The 23,621-nt window shown below is 39.8% G+C and overlaps 1 protein-coding gene across 3 annotated transcripts; it reads left to right on the forward strand.

The window, feature by feature from the left end:
* The first annotated feature begins 1,399 nt into the window (after positions 1-1,399).
* Positions 1,400-23,340, forward strand: Nplp1 (Neuropeptide-like precursor 1). 3 transcript variants are annotated; one of them, XR_011719125.1, is made up of 5 exons: positions 1,400-1,566; positions 16,258-16,712; positions 17,291-18,156; positions 18,647-19,157; positions 20,432-20,568. XR_011719125.1 is itself a non-coding variant. In XM_071713334.1 (5 exons), the coding sequence occupies exons 1-5, from the start codon at positions 1,489-1,491 to the stop codon at positions 20,631-20,633; spliced, it is 1,749 nt and encodes a 582-aa protein (XP_071569435.1). In that variant the 5' UTR covers positions 1,412-1,488; the 3' UTR covers positions 20,634-23,340. The 3 variants fall into 3 exon arrangements, 2 of the variants coding, with proteins under 2 accessions (XP_071569435.1, XP_071569554.1); XM_071713334.1 differs by having other exon boundaries at positions 1,412-1,566; positions 18,647-18,794; positions 20,432-23,340; XM_071713453.1 differs by lacking the exon at positions 18,647-19,157 and having other exon boundaries at positions 1,420-1,566; positions 20,432-20,630.
* The last annotated feature ends 281 nt before the right edge of the window (positions 23,341-23,621 follow it).

Consider the following 23,621-nt stretch of genomic DNA (forward strand, 5'->3'; position numbering starts at 1 on the left):
TATTTTCTAATATCTTCTTACGCTCGATTAATAATAATTGACTTTACTTAACAGTCGCGAGCTTGATATGAGAAAAGACATAATCAAATTACGTCAAATCAAATAGCGTTTGAGGGCCGCAAAAACCAGTATAATTTTGACGCTGTCGACGTTACGTCAATAATTACTTGTAATTCTATTTGAGATTATTTCGTCGCGGCTGTCGAGGGTTGAATTTGAGATCGCTTTCAGTCCTTGTGATCTCGACTTAATCGCACGAATATCCTTACAGTAATGACAAGTACACTGTATCTTTTTTTATTTGATTTCCTTCTTACAGTACATTTAGAAGAATTTAAGGTAGCGACTTTTCCAATAAAAAGCGCGACGCTACTCTGAATACATTGAGCAACGCCGTGGTCAAACACTCTTTCTCATTCTCGATGCGAAATAAAAACGCGGATATAGGCCGGTATTCATAATCAGATCTTATTTCAAGACAGTCTTAAGTAATATTTTAAGATGCTAATATGGCTCTGTGATTGGTTAATGACATCTTAAGATTGTACTTAAGGTGGTCTTAAATATAAGAACCGACTATGAATACCGGCCATAAGCCGTGTTACAAACCGCAAAAAACTTGCGACCTTTTCGCTGCCGTGTCTCTCCTTTTTTCCCCTCCTTCTTTATGAAGAATCCATGAAATGTTTCGCCTCTGGGATCTGTGCGCGTTCCGTTGTTACGCATAATACCTTATTTTTCTATACCAAGTGATACACGCCGATTTTTCTCATCTTTTGGGATCTGATTCAGGAACCCAAAAGATAATAATTTATTCTAAAAAAATTCCATTTTTAACGTTGTAAGATGTGAAGAAGATATGATAAAATATCGTGCAAACAATGCAGTTTAAAAATTTTTTTTCGAAAATGCGTTATTTGCGAGATATTTTATTATCATATTCTTGTGTCATTAATAATAATGGAACACCTTGTATAAGTGGTCTAAACAACATCTAGCTATTTCTTTTTTAGAGTAAATTATTATCTCTTGTGTTCATGAATCAAATTAACCCTCTCAAAAAATCGACGTATATCATTTGGTAAAGATCACTTATTATAGTATATTATAGATATATTCCGTACGATGATGAGTACAGAATATCCGTTTCATTGATATCATGTTTTGTTAGAGGCCATGAGGGAAAAGAAGAAAAAAAAAGGAAGAAAAGGGTCAGCCACGGCGTACGTCGCGGATGCGTTCCTTGTTTTACATATATCTGATGAGCGATAAAGATAGAATGATGCGCTAATAGCGCTCCGCAAACCGCACCCCCGCGTACATCGTATGTGGGGGCGCGTTATGGGGCGAGGAGAACGCTCGGGGATGGTGAACGCCTGCGCCGGCTGGAGCGCGCCCTATATAAGAGGCAACACGTTCTGAAGAGCGATACTCACATTTGGGAGCCCGCGTCGCGAAGGACAAGCTGATCGTCACACCAACGAGAAGATGATGGGATTCACCAGAAATTACCTCGTGAGCCTGTTCCTCTACATCTCCATTGTCAACGAGATTCGCCAGCCCGCGGTGAGTGGTCCCTCGCGAAATTGTCAGTCTTCCCCCGCGACGCGAATACGTTCGCCTCTGTAACGCCGGACTTGAAAATCCGGAACTGTTCTTTATTTTATTTAAATAAACGGTTAAATAGGCGATATAAAATAATTTTTATACATTAGAGAGTTCTGTCGAAGTATCGATTGAGAATATTTGAAATTGCCGTGCAATCTGACGATAAGGATAAGTTTAGATTCGTCGTTTTTTTCCTTCACCTACGCGCTTCTTGATATTGAGTGAATTTTCTTCAGAAGAATGTTGAACTAAGATAGTTTTTGACGTTTGAATACTTGAAGAATAATTTAAAGAATGTTCATTATCTCTCTATCCTTAAATTAAATTTCAGTTAAAATGGAATTCACGTAAAAGAAATATTTTTATAACAGCTTTCTTTAGTATAGCTCCTTAGAATTTATGTCGAAATCTTGTTTCTTCAGTAATAAAATTAATTATAAACATTATTTTATCTATTTCGACTTGTAGTGAGTAAAACATTTTAGATTCATGTTCGATAATACATAAGTGAACATGAATCTAAAATAAAAATTGATTATAAACATTATTTTATCTATTTCGATTTTTAGTAAGTAAAACGTTTTAGATTCATGTTTGATGAAGGATATTTTGAGTCTCTATATGTTACGTATATTTTATTTACGTATATTTTATTCGTGTTAATTTTTTGGAGGAACGTGCATGGTATACGATGTGTTTGGTCTTTTTTTCAATTAAATCGGAAAAAAATAATTTAGTCAATGCGCATTTTAAGTATTCAGTCTTCTTTCGTTGGACTGACCTTTCGGCCGACTTTGATGAGATAATCCAGCGATTGCTTCAAGCGAATAACGTGTTTACAACGTACTTGCGGATAAAGGAATGTTCAGCAGGCACTTGGAGTATGCACTTGCAAAATTGCAATCTCGCGTCGCTTTATTGCGGTTTGTATCCAAGTTGTTGTGAGAAATTCCGTAACGATTAATTACATCCTCGCGACCAAAATTCGCGCGAGTGACGATAGACATTCGCGATATGACCCAAGATTTGAAATACGTCGAGATTGTGTCTTTCTCGGTAAGAAAAAAATATCACGGAAAGAATGTAAAGATATATTACAAGAAAAATGTTGAACGTTCGATTTGTATACGTGCTCGTTTGACTGGAACGCAGATAAAATCCTCCGTCGCTTAATATTATGAGATTACGGAGCTCGTATAAAAAAATGTCAATGTTACCCCATGTTACTTACATGATTCCGGAATGCAGATAAAATTTCTTACCCCTCAGTTTCACAGGACGTGAGCTGTAGAGCCCGTTAAGATAAAAAAAAGACGCAATGGATAACGGTCCTTTTGCATAAGGAGCGTACGGCGGTTTTAGAAAACATTTTCCATCTCCTTTGCCTCTCACGTTTTAACGTTACCTCATATCTTGTCAGATTTTTACGCAACCAGCTGTATTGTTATACCCGTCGTTTTTCGCGTACAAAGTTTAGGAACCTACCCGGTGGCGAGAGACAAGCGCGTACATCATCCACAGCGGACGATAGTCGAAAGGAAGATGCACAAGGGAGAGCGCGTACACGCCCATTTCTCTTTGTGCATTCAAAATATCGGGTAGAAATCGTACACGAATCTCGAATAATGCCAAATCCCAGTTTTTCGGGCTAATGCTTGCACTTTTAGACAATTCGCGAGACACGACTTGTCGGGGATGTTCCCGTTCGAATATAGAAAATTCAAGGATCCATCCTCGGGATGTAAGCTGGCATTCAGCACGACTATCCTGCCGTTGATGCTTTTAAAGAGCTTGGCAAATCCGACAAAGAGAATCGGTTGTTCGAACGGATTATACCGTCGAACATACGTCGGCGTATAATTAAAAACCCTAAAAATTAACGGATCCATCGATCGCGGTTACGAAACGGACCTCGCTTATTGCGATCCCTCGTAATTGGTTTTAAAGCGCCAAAGCCATTTCGAAAACAAAGACGCTTTTCACAGAGAGCTTTTTTTCAATACGTTCAATTCGTGTTGCATTAGTTCGCGATTTTAAAATCGTCCGTGTGTGCAGTAGTATTTTTAGAAATACTTAAAAGGCCAAGTAAATAACGTTTTTTTAATTAACAAAGAATTTTATATTGATATATAAAATATCTCTGTTACACAAGCTATTTAAGAAACACCTTGAAATACAAAGTATCCTTTGTCTCTCCCTTTTACGATATTTTACTTCTTTTGATAATAATGGAAATGTACAATTTAATGTAACATGCCAACAACTTTGCGACAGATTGTATGACTTTATCTTGTCAGAATATCAGATAAATCTTCTTATTAGTTCCTCGATCCTTTGTTAGCTATACTTGGCTACTACTTGTATTCTAATTACGGCAGATTATGCGCGAGCAAACAGACTCTATCAGTTTTTCGCATACAGAGAGAAAAAAAGGGAGTGCTTGTAATTCTTCTTCAATCACGCACTTTTAACGATGCGTAGACCGAGGGAGAACCGAAAGCCCCTTGGAATTGAAAAATGTCCTCCCGACCAGAAGTGGGTCAACGATCAAAGGAAATATTTACTGTCGATTTCAATAAATGTCTAAGTCTTGATATCAGAATTTAGTTCCGACTTAACGAAGAAATTACGGTTCGATTCCTTGAGATATTTGGAAGCGATTTTAAAGGCATCTTCGCTGCGTTTTACATTAAATCTTTTTTGTAATTAACTATTGTGATTTTAAGATCTCGAAATTAAATTCATTGATTTTTAGAGTATTCTGTACGCTGAGCGAAGAATTCCGTGGATTAATAATTTTCGAATGTACAGAGAATAGGGACACATTATTTTGTTTACCTCCGCGACAGACTGTTCGCATAATATACTTTGCCAAACAGAACGGCGAGCCGCAAGACCGAGATTCGGCTGTCGAGCTAGTCTTGTACGACTGAACTTTCTTAATATCACACTGTAAATTTGTCTAGGGAGCGGAATCCCTGCTTACTAGAAACTAGAAACCATCGTAGAGAAAAACTTCGTAAGCCGCTCGCCAAACTACTCCTTTTCATTTTCATTTCTAAAAGTGGTATCTTGCCTCTATTTATCCTTCCTTTGGTATCCTTTGGAAATCTGTGTTTCGTTTATCTGGCATCAAAGTCTATCTTAAATGACATATACTCCCAGATATCAGGATGACATCTAAAGACGTCTTAATGACATATTATTGACGTTAGAAATGTCCTTAAGACATTATTAATATATACATCATTTGACGTCACTCTGCTATTTGGATTTTTATTCGAGTGGTATAAAACTCAAAAGTAAATGCACATAGTAAGTGTATTCTGCCGCTTATATGCTATCATTATATGTCGTCGAAACACATTGCGCTCGTTTAATCATGCATATTAATTTTTAGGAATTTAAATCTATATTTTTTTATTTAGCCTGTGTAATTATATAGCTTTGTCGTGGCTCGGTATTCATAATTATAAATTAAATTGCCGTCATTAAAAAAGCTGGTGCTTTTCTGCAAATTGTTTTTTTGACAAGCATTCATCGCAAAATTAAATTGCGTTCTTGCGTACGAAGGACCTAAAAAAACGCTTTTAGACGAAGCCTTTCTAAGAAGACTTTACTTCTACCCTTCTGTGATCGACAATGGACGTTACGTCGCGAAAATGTCACGTCAAGAAAGGGTCCGAAGGTTTGCATCAATGGTAAAGATGTGGAGAGTCAAACCTGTTGCCTTCTTTATGCAGCGAGAGGAATGGGAAACGTCTTTAACGGCTCGTTACACAAAGCGCGTTTTATTGATCAAAGTACGGGGCGCCGTGCTCTTCAAAGAGATCATTTCTCGACATTTCCGACGTGGAATTTAATTAATTCCCTAAGAATGGCTACTTTTTTTCCCGGCATCACACCGGTTTATCATAAACAGCAAAATACTCGCAGAACGAAATTTCATTGTACTCCCCGCGAGATATAATAATATACCCTATATACAATATCCGCTTTGTAATCATTTCTTCCATCGTATTTAAAATAAAATTTGCGCGAGGTGTATGGGATTTAAAAATACATCTCGTTTAAAATACGGTTTATTAGAATTAAATTTTTGCTGTTGCGAAAGCGGGGGAAGTCTGTCACGTTTCGTCAGAGACCGACTGACACGACGAGTATAAATTTATGAGATATTACAAGATATCGCGAACGTTCAGACTGGCGGCGAAACATATATGATGTAGCTTGCGCACATTGTGGTGGTTTAAATAGCAGTGGGCGTTCTTAATCGACGAAAACAAAAGGCCAGCGGCTTTCACTGTGGTGTTATATGCACTATAGAAATTGGTCCGAGTGAAGGTGTTTCGTACGTGCACGGTGACGCGCGTCCGTGTGCAAATTACATTGTGAGAAGACGGCGCGATCTTCTTGAAAGGGCTCTTTTGGAAAAGCGCGAATTATTACTCACAATAACTCGCGCATCGTATATATATATATACGCAAAGAATAGTCTTTCTTACATGCAAACTTTAAAATTAAACACTTGCCTAAAATAGAACACAGAGAACCGATATTGTGGGGACACTTTTATCGTGTGATACATCAAGTAGCTCAAAATGCAAATTTTCAACTTCATATTTTATTTCTTCTTTATTCTCTTATCGATCAGAAATTATTCGCAAGTTAAACGACGCGAGAAATTAGATCGATATCGACAAGAGTCTCAATAGTACGTCTCCATTACACTCAATGCGCACGCTAGATTAAGCATATAAAGTTAATCTTGGTCTATCTCTCTTGGAGAAGTTGAGAGCACTCGCGCTTTGTCTGGTATACGTCGCCGTAATATAATTAAAGTCAATTCGATTTGAAGTTCCCAAAACAGTTCTGGGAACTTCGAGAGCTCTTCGTCTTGTGCGTTACGTCCTCATCCTCGCGAACGAGAATCCGCAGCGCGGCGCATTCCGTGTCGTTCCACTCGAAGTAGTCGAAGACGGCTGTGGTCAGACCGAGCGTAACATGCTCACTGCTGCTCCAAAAGCTCTCGCGTAATATTTCTCCTATTGTTCTTCGAGCTCTATTATTCCCGAAAATCTCACTTTAAATTTTATTGTCATTCCCAAAAATCTCACTTTAAATTGTAGAATAAATTCTATTCATCAAAAGTTCTCGGAATATGAATCTTCTTAGCGATTATTTAAGATGTACTTGTAAAAGATACATCTTTTCTTTAATGTACAGTGTATATTAAAATATTAAATATTAAATATTTAAATATTTCGTACGTTGTCTAGAGAGAATGAAATGGGTCAGTCAAGTTTTCACAAATTCAGCAAGATCGAAAGACCACTTTATCAATTCTCTAAATTACGCATTTTTTTCCGATGCGCGTCTTAAATATTTATGAGCGAGGAATTCGAGGAACGAAGAGCATCCTGTTTGCAGGACGTGTCTGATCATTTCATCGTCGAATTCAGCCGTAATCAGTGCGAAGGTCTTCTTCGATTCTGGGTATCTGCGAGTCCTGTGTATATCTTCGATCAGTAATTTCCCTTCTACGCGGTCGTGACGAAAGCAAACGAGAGCAAACGCGGTTCTATGCAAATCGAATTCAGAATTGTTCGCATCGCGCGCGCGGCTCGGCGCTTTCTAAATTTATTGGACTTTGCGCTCTCTCGACACCTTGAGTCTGCCTTTCGCGGTATAAACGGCAGCTTCGGGTAAAAAATTTTCAATAAATGTCCGTCATGCGACAAAACGGATCGCGCTCACGCGAAATGCGAAGAAGCGGCGAACGAATGTCACTGCGCGAACAATTACGTTCGAGCTTGCGGATTAATTAGAAAGTTTGATTCGCGCGACGCGAAACATTAATCATGTATACACATATGCATAACGCGGCACTTGTTATCAACTAAACGCGCCCGTCCCGCGCTCGCGGTGCGTCGCGTGATTTATCGTCGCCATTCGCAGCATCACCGTTCGCAATGACGAATGACAAAACTATCGATAAATAACAGAGATGCACAGCCTTCCCGAAACACGTGTATTTAATTGTACATGCAGTTTGCGCGCGAGCGAATTCGTTTCGACATGATTATATCAATATTCCGCGGACGCGCCGACAATACGGAACGCGACACGGTGACGCTCGAGTCGCTCCGGCTGTTCCGATTACGTCGATCTTTAAATTACAATTATCCCGTACTAATTGCGCGGATGTCGAGTTCACGCGCGTGATATACGACTATCCGCGAATTCGTCATTTGCCCGGCGAATTCGACGTTGCCGCCGTCACACGGGTCGGACACGAGTGTCTCTACGCGCGGCGGTAAACTTTAAATGGATGATTAAAGTTGCCGAGCGTAATAAATGGCTTAAGTGATTAAAGGAGGCCTGTGCGCGCGTGATTAAGTTTACCGCGCGATACCGGGTGGCTCGTCGATCATAATACACCGCGTATCGATCGCGCGTTTAGCCGCGAGATATCGTAATTCTCTCGTTGTCGTTCGAAAGAGGTGCAACTTTCGTGGAAGATTAATGTCGTTTGCCGAACAGATGTACTCTACGTTCTTCGAAGCTCCCGCCCGCGTTTTACGAGAAATCTCGGTGATATAACGGTTCTTTTATACGGCGTTGTCGCATGTGCCGTTTGAGTTGCCGTTCTGCTGCCTGCTCCGATTTTACTGAAAAAACGATAGTGAACTTGTTAGAGATCGGTGCATTTTATATCTTAGTAGCGCGATAAAAATTGAAGCCAATATTCAACGATAATTTAATACTACCAGCGATAAATTTGCTCTTAAAGACATATAACATTTCATAAAATTTCTTCTTCTCTATAAAAAAATAATATATTTCGAACGCTGATATTTTTCAGACAATTTTTTCACGCTTCTATTGGATCTCGCAACACACGCTCGCTAGGATTCGTCGTTCAAATTGTTTCATCTGGATAGATTTTTAATTTAATTCGTGAATCTTACGCCGCAAATCGTCCCCCTTAATTAACTGAAAGCTTGCACCGTCCCGTGCCGCTAAAAGGAAGTTTATCCGCGACGCCTCGTACGAACGAACGAGGCTCAAATGGCACGTATAAATGGAGGTCTCCTAATTTAGAAATCTCGTAATCCAGACCGAAAGGGCTTTCAATTGATATATAGTTAATTAACGCTTGGTCGAAAATTCCTGAAATAGTATCTGGATCGACAATTTCGGTAATTCGTATTTTTGCGTTTCATCACGCGAGTTTTGTTTTTGCCACTCTATTTCCATCTAATTTGCGAAGGGATATTAATGCCTGCACGGAGATTCGTTTTGTTTCTGCCACTCTATTTCCATCTAATTTGCGAAAGATATTAATGCCACGGATTCGTTTTACCCGAGAGTCACTTTTATTAGCTTCTCTCGGTACATTTTTGGCGATACCATTAAAAGTCGACCACCACCCCGACGCGTGGCGTTGATGGATATAACTGTCTTCGGAATGGAAATGACCAGTCACGATCATCGATACATCAATCGCGCGATATAAAGCATAAAGGGGACTCGGGGGCCTTCCTTCTCCCGGCTGCTCGTTTAGGTGCAAAAGTCGTGGACGAAAAATAGAAACGCAAAATCGATGAAAGACACGATTACATCATTTGGGCGACCCACATCGTTACCGTCCCTTTTTGTCAAGCTCGGTCAATCGCGCCAAATATTTTTCGAGCGATCTGTCATCGAGAGGACCCTTCGCCGTACAATTTGTGCCATTTCCGAGAAAATGATGCCTACACGCCGCCGCCTCGTTAATCACCCCTGTTCACGGAAAACGAGCCGGCTCCGAACTTCGTACGTCCACGCGTGGGACGATACGGAGGAGTCATTGATATAGCGACGTGATCTCTTTTATAATCTCGGTTACGTCACGAGAAAGTGACGTGACATACATATATCGTGGCACATTCTTCGAATAAAAAGCTCGGGTAAAGCCCCTTGCACAATAGGCGATAGCGATAGCGATAGCGACAGCGACAAAGTTGCCGACAAAGGTATACCTGTCGCTGTCGCTATCGCCTATTGGGCAAGGGGCTTTAAGGTTGCATTATGGAAATAAATTGGATTACACATTTGCGGAGACTTTTGCCGTGTCGGATGAAAATAGAGCAAAACGCAACATAGAATCGAGACGAATTATGGTTTCTGATAACGAGACGCGGTGTTGCACGTGGCGCACGTGTCGCAAAGAGTATAAGTGATACAAATAGATCGCGTTGTGTCAGTTTGGACTGGTAGTGCCGGCATGTGAATACATCGCGGCGCGCGATTAGACTGGTCCGATGCAAATTTGAATACGCACGCAAGTTTTGATAATGCGATTAGCTCAACTAACGGTAGTTATAATACGTCGATCGAGTGACTCACCATCCAATGCAGCGGTATATATTATCGCGAATGTTATTAAAGTTATAGCTTCGCGTTGATTTTCCAGCTCGGTGTTCTAAACTCTCAGACAAACAGCTGTAATTCGACTTAAATATGCCAAAGTTACCATAATATATTCTCTTACACATTTTCCGGGGATAATTTGTGAAAATTGTGTTGTGCGGACGGCTTAGTGTCCTAGTAACAAGGTGCTCCGAAGCGATTTTGTTGTAAAAGATGTTTTTGCTGCACTGAGACTCGTAGAAGACGAAGTTAAAAAGATCTCTGGTGAAACATTTCCCGAGTTAATTGCATTTTTAATTTAACACTTCTTGAGTATGCATTATATAGTAATTAATTAGCATTTTTTATAATTGAAGGAAAACTTGATTAAGTAAAATATTAATAAATGACTGCACTTTCTTATGAAACATGGCATTTTTTAATTCTCTTTACGGGGTTTTCATTTCGTTAAACAAATTGTATTTACAACAGCGAGTAGAATGCTCGATAACATTTTGCGAGACATGCGTTGGAAGAAAAAAAACACGTCTGGCTTTTTGAAGAATCGAGGAAAGAGGTTTCGCTTTCTCTTCAAATACGATTTGCAGGGCAAGTGCGAATGCATGTAACATCGGTCAACAACGATAAAAACTTTCTCGAGAGTCCCAGCGCGCTCGAGTATCAAAAGTCTCCTCGTATCTGCTTATCAACCGTGTATGGCGAGCCTCAGATTCGTCGTTCTTGCAAAACTACGAGGTTTTCATTTGTCAAATAGGCACACGTAACTGCTCGTTCGAAGTTCCATATAGACTATACTAGTAAAACTTACAGAACGCAGCTGTAAATCGCCCGTAAAAAAGGGGCTATATCGAAAGAATACAAATGCGTTCTTCATGCCGCATAAAAGAACGTATCTGTAACGTGACGCACGTTGGATGTGGCATCGACAAATCGGAAAACACTTTGTCACTCGCCATTGCGTCCCATTTAAGTGCGCTTCGCCTGTGTGTTTACAATTCTTTCGCGGATAAATTTTGTGCAGTTTGCAATTTGCTGGTCGGCAAAGCTTCCCTATTAAAGACAATTTTGAGTAGAAAATATAGCATGCGTGCAAAATGATATGACTACGCAATCTCCGGATAAATATTTATTATGTGTAATTGTATAACAAATTTATAATTTATATTTTATATATTTTATATTTATATTTTATTTTTCTGTTTTAAATCTTAATTCATATTATGTAATATTACGTGTATGCAGATCTCATGACCACTTATCCTAAACATCATTTTAAATCGCAAATTTTAATTTGAATTTTATTTCTCTGGAAAGAGCTATTAAAAATATTAAATATTAAATTAAAAATATTTAAAAATTTACCGAAATAATCTATTGTTATTATCTCAATACCCACAATATGCACTTCAAGATTATTAAATAACGTTACCTAATAACGTAATTTTTCCTAAGGCTCATTTTTTAGTACTCAAAGAAGGAAGATTGCTAATAATTTCATACAACGACGTTTCGTATTACATGGCCATCGATAATATTTCGTGCGTCATTTGAGACAAGCGAGAGATTTTTATTAGCCGGGGATCAAGCAAATCCACATATTTCCGTTGAAGAAAATACCTCTCAGAATGTATGGGTCCGCCAGATTCCCGATATTTCTCTACGGAATTCATGCGGCGCGGTTACATCGAGAACTAAATTTTCTAAAAACGTTTACTTTGCCAATAAACTAACTTAAATGCAAAGACGTGGCACAGAAGGTGGAGCAGAGGGAAAGGAGGAACGGGAACATCTGTTCAGGAGACACCCGAACGGGAAAAGATGGGCGATTGAATACTTTTACAACCAAATTTATACAAGACAGCAAGAATTTACATTGCCTCATTCCGTAAGGGGTCCTTGCAAGCTGCCAAAGTATTCGAATATTGCGCTCGATGATCTCACAGATGCCAGGAGAAAATTCTATCTCCCGAAGAGCTATAGATAGAGAGTTTGCCGATAGCGTGCGTCTTGGTGAAGGCACATCGGAAGGACAATTCAACAGAAATATCTGTATCACTAAATTGCTTCGCTCGAAAAGATCGGTAAATTGAGTTTCTCGTTATAACATGATAAAGTCGCTTTTAAAGAGAAATCTGTACAATATCTGTACAATAATCTTGATTATCTTAATTATTTAATCGATTATTTCGGTTTTTCAATTACTTTTAATTACGAATAACTCTCTTTCCAGTGAGAAATAAAATTAAAATAAAAATTTGCGATTTAAAACGATGTTTCGCATAAGTGGCCGTGAGTTTTGCGTACATGTAATATCATATGAAATGAAATTGTCACGTATTCCGTCGACTGTGTATGATTTTTTGATGATTTATGTCATATGTATTGGTACGCAAGTAAATAATAAGGTATACATTTTGCATGCAGTCACAAAAATTGCGCACCAACTTTCAGTTCAGCTGCTAATTCGGATCCATGCTATTTCAACATCCTGTCACGCGTTTCGCAAGAGCGAGAGCAGAATTTCGGCTAGATTATCGAGGAAGTTAATACCTAGTATTCAGCATGATGTAATTGGCGGAACGTGGGTTTTCATTACGGGATAAGCCATGGTGTAGTTTCCCTAGGAATTCAATTTGGTCGCACTGGCCAAGGACTACACGATTTAACATGCATCAAAGAGGCGGAAGGGTTTAATGAAACACGGCCCGGCCGTGATCTGCCGTAACACTTTCCTGCGTACGAACGAAAATTATCCTATGACCTTTCGCGGAGCGGAACAATCCCCGCAAGTGAGCTAATAATTAAACATTTACTTCATTAACGGCGCGAGGTGGAATTTTCGTATTGCATACTATGCAAATTAATTCGTGAGCGTTTTGCAAATAATTTAGTATCAACTTCAATAATAATAAATAAAGCTTATTTGATTAAATAGGCATAAATTGTGGTATTTTAATGTATTTTATTATCGGAAATATAATTATATAAAGGTCAATATTATTGAAGGAGATTTTGTTAAAGAGAACGTGAATAACGGACGATAAACGAGATAAAAATTACTGCAGCTGGACAGTCAAATTTCCGCAAATGTACGTATGTTTCTGCTACGTAAGTCCGTTTCTCATATGCAGAAGCAAAATTGTACGATATGAAACGCAGAACGCAGCAGGTGCCGTATGGGGTATGGGTGTTCCGTATAAATGTACATAGAAAATATTGAATTATTATATCTTCTTAAAACTGAGCTGTGAAGAATGGATTTTTCTATCTGTGTGTTAATGGTTTTTCTGCAACAAACTTCATAGATCCTTTCTCGAGTGTAAATTTTCTTTATCTCTGACAGGTTTATATGCGAACTTCTTCTTTAGCGGCGTACTAAACTATTGCCCGAGACTCAACTAAATCAAACATTTCAAACATTCTGACAAAGTTTACCTGACATTTACATCTAGTGTTGTGGAGAAGTTTCTTTTGAAATTTATTTCGCCTGGTAATTCGATATTTTGCGTTTCAAAAGTCTCGAATATACCACACGGCATGGAAAAACTATTTCAATTTCCGTGAATATCGAAGTTTGTTTAAATTTAGTATTCGCGCTGTAAAATGTACTACAGATGTCACATGGCCTTCTGGTCGCAGACGTGCGTTATAATTGTAGCTATCATATGCAAGCCTTGACGTCATGCGCATCACCGAAATTGGGCTTGAAGCGTCACCAATCTAGCGCCGTAATAATGTTAATTACGTTATGGGCCGGTGACAGATATTTCAAAATTACATTGTACCAAAATAATTGTTTATCCTCGTATCTTATTTGTATATATCAATCTCAATATCAATCAGCTTCAATTATCAACGATCTCCCTTGACTCGTGACAGTTTTACTGATTCTGTCGTATAAACTGTTTTCATTGAGAAATGTTTGATTTCTCTGATATTATTATTATTCTCCGATATCGTTCTTCTATTTCTATTTAATTAGGAGCGCGCTCTAAAATATGATAATTTCTTTATCACAGTGTCAAATATTTTGACGGCATATAGAATCATATATTCAATGTGCAACGCGTACGCTTTCATGTTCAAAGGATATTATCAAACGCCCACAAAGGCATATGATGTCGCAGTTAATGTCAACAACATCTGACCGAAATTTGCAAACCGTTTCAGAGTTTACGTGAAGCTATAATATTGCGAGGGTACTTTGAGTCAGTTCCATTGGAACTAACGTAATATTCGGAGCTGGTGTAAATTAAATCAGAATATCATATAATATCTGTGACGTTTATAAATCTCAAATGAAATCACTATAATTAGTGTAATTAGTGTAAATTAATACAACGAGTAAAATAAATCATCGTTATTAAGCATATTAATTGTGCATTATAATTTTCTATATTTTTTTTCGTCGTAGAATAATATAAAAGTTCGTTGAAATATTCAGTAAAATTTTAATTCTTCCATAAAAGACACATGTATATCAGTCATTATTCTCAAATCTATATATCGCCACCTATACTGAAAGATACGGATTTTATAGAACGCAATAAAAAATTTATTACCATTGCAAAACCTATACAAAAATGCTGATAACGCACAAAAATGCTGATAACGCACATCACGGAGTTCTAACGACAGACGTCAAACGCCACGCATTTTCAGCGCTTCGCGAACCGCGATATTCCGTTCATCATTCTCGCTCCGCGTCGTATTCCCCGTAAACTACAGTGTAATATATCCGCGATCATAAACGCGGCGTGTCGCGGCATTTAATTCATCCCTGACGATCGTATAATTATAACACAGCTGGCACGTATTTCGCATATTATGTACCAGATTAATACGATTCATATCTCGTCGAATTTTCATAAATCCACGTGGACGCAAATCATAGTCGGCGATATCGCGCCGCGCCGGTGCCGTCACGTTCTCCCTGAAAAATTAATGTCAAAACGTGACGGCCGCCTTGCGCGAGCCACGTGCACGTGACTCGGATTCACGACGATCGATTAAAACAGGATTTAACAGGGATTGTATAAACGTCCTGGCTACCTTGAGCGTTGTGGAAATAATGGGGATTGAAATGAAGTGGAATGCCGGAAACATCGAGCGGATCGTGCCGGTATTTTATTTCTCATAATAAATTCTACGAGCTTTGTTATCGAGCTGCTTTTATAAGCTTTATCCACCATTTGCTCCACTAATTTGGCGATTAACTTTTCCGCAGTACAAATATGTTTTTTTACGATCTTTAACATTAAATGCTGATGAGTGTGTTGTACGCAATTGAAATTCACGTCAAATTAAATTCAGCATGAAATTTATATTATATTATATTGCATTATTACGCACACACAAATATAATGTTAGTACTTCAAGATTTTTATTTTTATTTTAATCAAGGAAGGCGGAGATAAAATGACTTTTAAGCTATTGATTTTAATAAAGTCGCAAACTGTCAATTTATTGTGCGCGGCAGTTGAAGAATAATACGAAAACGATATCGTGCTGTCAGCGAGAGAGCAAATCACCCGGAAATCTACCGCTTTCGAGATGTCCAATAAAATACAAAAAGGCATCGATCCTTCCTGCATTTTATTGTGCGCATTTTTTGGGCGCTCCAGTTCGTGAGCTCCAACTGGAGTGTAACGTGTATTTACGCGATATTCTCTAGGGCATACTCATGCGTGATATTAGGCTTCGTCGTTCTTTAGAAACGTATCTGTTAGAAAATCTAATGAAATTGTGTAACGGGAATCGACAAATTCGACGATGCCGCAGACAAATGTCCTGATTTATCAGATATTTCTATTTCCGTACTTTTCTTACGTTATTTCTATTATCGAAATTTATTGCGATGTGATTAACAGTTATGTAAGCGCCGATAATATTTTATATCATATAATATATCATTATCACATACGTTAATTATCATCACATATAATTATATATCGACGATGTAGGCTGCGGTCCATTTGATGCTACAAATGCTTCGAAGCATTCTTCTTCTCCTTTCTTTCAATGAAGAAAGAAGAAGAAAAAGAACGCTTCGAAGCACTTGTAACATCAAATGGACCGCAGCCGTAATTATATATCGATGTGTATACCAGATAAAAAAGAAAAGATAGAAAAGAACATTAAGGAAATGAATATAAATGCTGGGTTCTTTTTATCTCAAAAAGTAACACGCAAAGAAGACTCATTGATCCGTGACCGATCCATAACTCGCTCCAGGTGACATGCGAGGACGAGGAAGGCAGCCAATGCATACCAAAGAAGATCTTCCTAGCGTTGATGCGTTTGCCGGAAGTCAACTCGAATCTGGCGGCGTACTCGAGGACGGCGAGGATTATTCAGGAGGCGAAGAACCATGACGACATGGCTCATCTGAAGGCTCTCAGTTCGGAGGAGAACGACGACGAGATCTGTATACCCGGCGGTGTTTACCTGGAGCTCTTCAGGGATCCGGCGTTACGTGGACATCTCAGCGTCATGGCGCGCACTCATAAGCCGCCCGCATTTCCCGGACGTCTTCTCGACGACAGCGAGGAGGTCGATTCGCGGGACCTGATACCCGAATCGGAAAAACGCGGTCTCGCTATCTTGGCCAAGAACGGCGATCTGCCGGCCACCACAAACGAGCGCGAGGACGACAGCGATGACGAGGAGAAGAGAAGCGTCTCTTCAAGGTATACAATATTTTCTGACCTTTCCGACTTCTGAACGCCTAACTTAACAATTCTGAACAGGAAATAATTGATCTCCGCACGAAGAGATGCCGCGATTTCTAAATGAGAAAGTTAGAAATCATTATATTTTAATAATTTGTTGACCATCGTTATAAATAAATAATTTTGTAATAATTTCACGTTAATTTTATATTATTAAAAATTTTATTAGCAGAGGAGATAAAAGAAGCTAACGAACCAAGCAAGGTGTACGTGCTAGTAATGTATTTACAAATTTAAATAATAATGTGACAAATGGATTTCGACTTGTAATAAGATCTTTAGTGCGTTATAACAAAATCCATCACTTACAAACTAATCTGATTTCGTGCAGTAATTTCTTATAGACGTCGCTTAATTCAAGTCTTAGAATATTATTTGTACATTTAAAATTAATATTATTCAATTTAACGTTAGATTAACGATAAAACAGATTGGTATTGTTGTGTGATTTAAACATGCTTGAAAATTTTATTACTATAAGAAAATTACGTGTCCATGCATTCAGTCACCCGAATTAATCGATTTGTCGAATTAAGCGGCAATGTGGACGAGCTGGTGCGCGAGTTGCTGGACGACGAGTACCGTCGACGAGCGCCCAGGATTTACGACTACCTGGCCGAGCTGGACCCGGAAGTGGCCGAGTATCCGTTAGACAAACGTAACGTCGGCTCCCTGGCGCGGGACTTCGCATTACCTACGGGCAGACGTCACATCGCCTCGGTGGCTCGCGAATACGGTTTACCGAGCGGCAAGAGGAACGTCGGCTCCCTGGCTAGGCAGAGCATCCTGCCTCAGGGCGGCAAGAGGAACGTCGCTTCTCTGGCGAGAGACTCCATGCTGCCGCAGACCGGTAAGAGGAACCTCGCCGCGCTGGCCAGGGACTCCGCTCTGCCCTACGGCAAACGATATCTCGGCTCGCTGGCGCGAAACGGTGGCTATCCGGTCCGCGGATACGACGAGGGTAAGCGCAGCATCGCTTCGTTGGCCAGAAACGCCGACTGGCCCGGTTACGCGAAGCGAGGCGGCAGCGCGGCAGGCAGACTGATCGTCCGGGTGCTCAACCGTCACGGGAGATCCCTGAGCGACGACCGCGAGACGCACAGCGAGCCCTTGGACCTCCAGCAGCTCATCAGGCAAGGCAACGGGAACGACGCCAAGGCGAATGTTGCCGGCAACTGGCTCACCCCCTTCAGCGTCTCGGAGGATCTCGACGAGAGCAGGGCGAAGAACAGATCGAACAGGAGGATCGACGCCGCGGCCTCGCAAACGAGGCACAAACGACAGATCGACTTTTCCGACGAGTACCCGCTGCCCGTCGTGCAGAACACCAACATGTTCGATTACGAGGACATGCTCGAGGAATTAGCCGATCGTTATCCGAACGCGGAGAAAAGGTTCATGGGTGAGTAAATTCCGGAGCGCGCGCGCGCGAGCGCGCGACATTACGGTTCATATTCATCCACGGGAGAGATCCCGCGGGAATTTATTTTACATACGTCTCTGATACGTGTGAAACGTGACATTTTGGTCGGTATTAATTTATGGAAATCTCGTAAATCTTATTTTAACATTTGTAACGCAAGAGAAGGCTATCGATTTCAAATGTCATAGCGTCACCGCGGATGATTCATTGCGCAAGGATGCTTCCATTTCACGTGGGTAAAATTCAATTTTGGTATTTTCCTTCCTTTTGCCGATCAATATTTAAATTGGCTGATTGATTCGCCAGCCAGGATCCGCGTTAATCACATTTTTTTTCCCTTCGCACCCGCGACGCATCCATGGCGCGCCGCCGCGCGTTTAGCAAAACTCCATGATGAGCGTAGGGAAGTGAGCTTGCGCTGCGACGAGTCGACACCGTCTGTTGTCAACCATAACTCTGTCGAGAACAGGTTCCGCGCCGGAGGTGCCGGCCGACTCGAGCTACCCTGAAGTATTGCAACCGAGTAAGAGACATATCGGGGCCCTCGCACGCCTCGGCTGGCTCCCGTCGTTCCGTGCGCCACGATTCTCTCGGTCGCCGCGATATCTGGTCGAAAGGTCAGGCCGTTAAGGCAGCCGCTCTCTGTCTCACACTCTTTCTCCGTTGTCCCTCTCGCCGTTGTTCCTCTTCTCCTACCTCGGTGTGATGTCAACCACGTTTTCGCCAGTACCTGTGTAAACTCAAGTAGAGCTCTACCTGCAGACTGAGAAAATATGTCATATCTATGTGTGTGTGCCAGTAACGACAGATCTATCAGCCACGTCACGTCACGTCAATGATAACCCACCAAATACCAACAACCACCTACCACCATCTACAAAATCACCCACGTACAAAACAAAATGTTCTCCAATTGTGTCTTCTTCTTCTACTACTACTACTACCACCACCACCACGATACAACCCCGGGACTCATTACGGTAGTTGGGTGTAACAATGTCTCGATGTATAGTGTCTCGCTGTTAGAGACTAGCGGCTATATATATATTAGATCGTTAGAGCGTTGACAGTAGATCGATGTTAGACGATTAGACGGCGTAGAATCGGTGTATATAGTTTGCCACGTTGATTCGGTGTTTTAATTAGTAATTCTCAATGTCTTAACGAATGGTTCCCAACGTTAATTAAATTTTACCCTTCCAAAAATATTAATTTAATCGTTGAAAAATCACGAACGGCGAAGGGTGTGATTTATATTCGGGAATTTTTACCTCTCTATATATTTTTACAGCTTTCGAACTATCACTTGACTCAACTGTTGGGAACCATGAGTGCCGCGTGATGCGGCATTTTTCTAGATACATTCAAAAGTGCAGTGTTACATCGGAATGGTTTTTATGTCGTTTTATTTTTATTTTAATGATCCGAGCGACGTGATTTTTCAGCCAAGTGGTAACTCGTGTAATCGACAGACGGGATTAAAAACCATTGCTGAAGGACACTGTGTATTACATTGGTATTAGCTGTTCAATACGTTGAAAGTTCCTGCGCTATCGGAATCTTTCTGGAATCATCAAATTAGACTTATCTAAAAAAATGGGAAAAATGTCGGATAATCGTATTAATTAATGCAAATTTTTATGCTGTTTATACAAGGTTCTTCAAAAAAAGTGTTAACACTGACTTGTGCTATCGATAACAGAATCGATAACACAAGATATCGTAGTAACAAATGTATTTTGTCTCTAAAGAGTCTTCATTGTTCACCGTCATGAAAATGTGCAAGATCTTTGACAGAAAATTACAAATGTGATCATCTAGAGAAGATTCCAAGAGTAGTGTATTAACAATAACGGTGAACGAGTGAAGACTCTTTGAAGACAAAATATATTTGTTACTTGTGTTATCAGTTCTATTTCTTTAAAAAAATTACATTCATATAAGTGTTAATATTTCTTTGAAGCACCCTGGATATTTATCTTCTTCGTAATTTTTTTCTATAAAGAAAAGCATTTTTATAGAAAAAAAATTGAAATCTTATATAAACAATTAACAGCTGGTGTGCATGAATGAACATTTGTTTTTATCAACTTTTCTCTGTCATTGTTTCCGTAAGATAAGTGCCCGTGCTGACGCTATATCAGCACCGCGCGCTATCGATTAGTTGCGTGTTGTTTAGAATTGATCCCATTGTGTGTGGCTGTCGTACGTGCGGCATTCTGCGAGACGTAACGAGGGCGCAAATGAATTTCAGGGAGGATTCCGCAGATGGGTCCTCGTCCAACTACACCCCCAACGCGTCGGCTCGGTCGCTAAGACCGATCTTCACCCCGAAAGCCCGCTACCTGCAGTCCCTCCACGGAGATTGTCGACATGGCTTCCAGAGGTTCCTGTTACCGGACATCGATAACTTCCTGCGGACGTCGAACTCCCGCGTCGCGTCCCACTCCATGTAAAAACCCTCGCTTCGCTGCTCGTCCCGGGGCGACGACGCGACGCCGTACAAATTCCATTACATCGGACTCACGCGTTTTAACTCACCTAACCGTAAGGGGAGTGAGGGTAAAAACGAATGTAAATATTTGGATCTTGAGTCTGACGTCCTTCCTTACTGGCCACTGATCATCCCTTGTCAACGGTAGATATCTCTACGAATATATATAATATATTATATATCTCAATCATCAATGATTAAATAATGATCTCTCAATTAATAATCTATCAGCGAATAATAATAATAATATGAAAAAAATTGTTGAAAAAAGAAATTGAGATCAGAAAATCGGAATTAGGAACGATGGAACGGAAGTGAGGAAGTCCGTCACGCAATGTAATCAGTCTACAGACTTATTGAGAAGAATTGATCTTGGTCGCAAACAGGGCCGTGCGAAGGGGAAGGAGAGAGCGAAAGAGGCCCAGACCCCTGACGATTTGGCGCCAAAAACTATTCTAACAATTTAACTTTTGTTTGACTGCAAAAGGAGGACCGCCAAGTTTATCCTACGCCCCGAGCGCAGTTTTCTCTTCGCACGATCCTGATCGAAAGATCCGTCGATGGACAATAAGCTTACTGCTCGCCGACAATAATTCACGTAATCCTAATGTGACGCCTTAAATGTGCCGTCTGTGTCGAACAGATATTTTAAACCATTATACAAAAAAAGTAAAAAAAAAAAACGTACGTCTAAAAAGGTGATAACAACAATTCGCAAACAGATTTCTCTCTTAAAAATAATCCTAATGTGACGCGTTAAATGTGCCGTCTCTACTGAACATATTTTAAACCGTTATATGGAAAGCGTACGTCTAATAAAAAGAGATATCAATTCGCAGACAGATTTCTCTCGCTTAAAATAAGTAAGAAATAAAAAAATCTTTTCTCCGCAGTTACAAGTTTTTGGATGTTCTGGATGTTATGTAAAAGGGCTTTTGTCAACGATAGTCTCTAAATTTACGAATTTCTGTGAGCACTCACGTTTCTCTTGATATTTGTACATCTCGATATTCCTCCTAATGTCGATGTATAGCAAACGTATCTGCCGTGACTTTTGTAATTCGTATCTTCCGCAGCAAGGCGAGAAATATCCTTGATCGACGGAATAACAATAATATGTAACAACGATCGGTCGGCTCACGGTTCGGGATTTGGCATTGGTCTGCGATCATTAGCGATCGCTTAATATCGATATCATTGATAAATTACTTTCGGGCGGTTCATCGAGCAATACCTCGCGATCCTTTCGTTTCTCGTCGTTCGCGACGATATGAACAAACGAGGAGGGAACGAGAGGAACCAACTTGACCGTTAATTTAACGATAAATCATCGGGAGATCGAAATATTTTATTCCGCCGACGCTTTCCATTTAAACGAGCGCAGTTGCGGCTGTACGTTGCTTTGATGATTGTTATTTAGCTCGGGCTTCACCGATAAATCATTGCGAGATCGAAATATTTTACACGCCGACGCTCTCGGCGAAACCGTAAGATCGTAAAGAAAAGAGGATAAAAATTCGCGTGAGTTAATTAGGCGACTGTTACTTAGCGAAAGCGTAAATCGCCGTCGAAGTGTTCAAAAAGTGGTGCGTTGCTCGCAAATAGAGTAGCTCGCAATTGCGAAACACGATACGACGTCGACGATCACATTAGATAATCGAGAAAACTTGTCGTTATTCTCCAGATATTTCTCACCATGTTACGATCAATAGTTTCCTTGTCGTGTGATTTTAGGTACTTGTGGTGTTAAAAGCCATGTGCAACGAATATATATTCATATTACATTTGTTTTTTGCTTAAAAAAACATATTTGCTTGACGCTAAGTATGACTATTACTTCGTTGGAAGAATAAAGCAACTTGTAATTTTTTTTTTTACAATTTTGGAGTTTACGTGGAAAAGGATTTATTAAAGGAAAGGGAAATATGAAATGTATATCTATTAATTTACATACTTCTCTCTTTTATCTCTTGTCTCTTTTAGAACCGGATCATAAAACTTAAAATATATACTTAACTTGACGATTTCCATTTTTACAAATAGCATTATTACATGAATGTCCTTTTTATGATGAATCCGATTAAAAACGTTGCAGTCGCGGAAGCGTTCAAAGACTTTAAAACAGGAAACAAAGAAGGTGACAGACATTTGTCATGTAACTTAAATGTAGAGCACCATTTCGCGGTGCCATCCTCGTCCCTCGTTCACGAATGTTGTCTCATTGCCATTTTCGTTATTTTCTTTTCAAAATCCTATAACTACGGCCGTGAGAATCTCGATCGTTCGTACACCCGCGTGCAAAATCGACGAAGCCAAGGAAATAATCTCCGTGAGCGTAGTAACATATGTACGGTGTAAATGCCAGATTAGTGCTCAGAGCTTGCGAGCTCGATGGCGATAACGCGAATTCAGTTTCATCCTAGTCTCCATTGTATCTCATTTAAATATTGTTAGAAACGTCGTTGTGTAACATGTATGGTATTGCACGTATACAATCGAAATACGCTCGATGTCATGGCATCTCATCGGTCTATCATTACTGTGGATGACATATAAGTCTTTGTCGACTTCTCTTTAACTTTACGACTTAAAGTACTATGTGTTTGTCTAGACAATAATGGTGGATAACCGAAGTGACAATAAAACGATAATAATATTGAAATAATAAACTTGATTTTCATTCCGCAAGCGAATACTTTTGCCCTGTTTTCAATCTTTGTTAAACAATATCGTTAAATATCACCTGTGTACTCACAAAATAAAACATATGATTTGTAACGTTGCTAAGCAAGGAGGAAGAAGGAAATATCAATACGGATATACATAACAGATAACAAACATTTTATTACGTATTTTTATGATTTGATGAATTAAAAGTATCCTATTTTATTTTAATATTATATGTCAAGTATTTATAATAAAATAAAGAAATGCAACTAACAGTATTTAT

The sequence above is a fragment of the Temnothorax nylanderi genome, unplaced genomic scaffold (genome assembly GCF_030848795.1).
Source record: "Temnothorax nylanderi isolate EJ_2023f unplaced genomic scaffold, tnyl_v1.0 TNYL_tig0001_pilon, whole genome shotgun sequence".
Taxonomy (NCBI): Eukaryota; Metazoa; Arthropoda; class Insecta; order Hymenoptera; family Formicidae; genus Temnothorax; species Temnothorax nylanderi.

Bases quoted from the DNA above. Each gene is read 5' to 3' on its own strand.
- Nplp1 (XM_071713334.1), top strand. From the start codon at position 1,489: ATGATGGGATTCACCAGAAATTACCTCGTGAGCCTGTTCCTCTACATC. The intron at 18,157-18,646 runs GTGAGTAAATTC...TGTCGAGAACAG, and splicing joins CGCGGAGAAAAGGTTCATGG to GTTCCGCGCCGGAGGTGCCG. The intron at 18,795-20,431 runs GTCAGGCCGTTA...AATGAATTTCAG, and splicing joins CCGCGATATCTGGTCGAAAG to GGAGGATTCCGCAGATGGGT.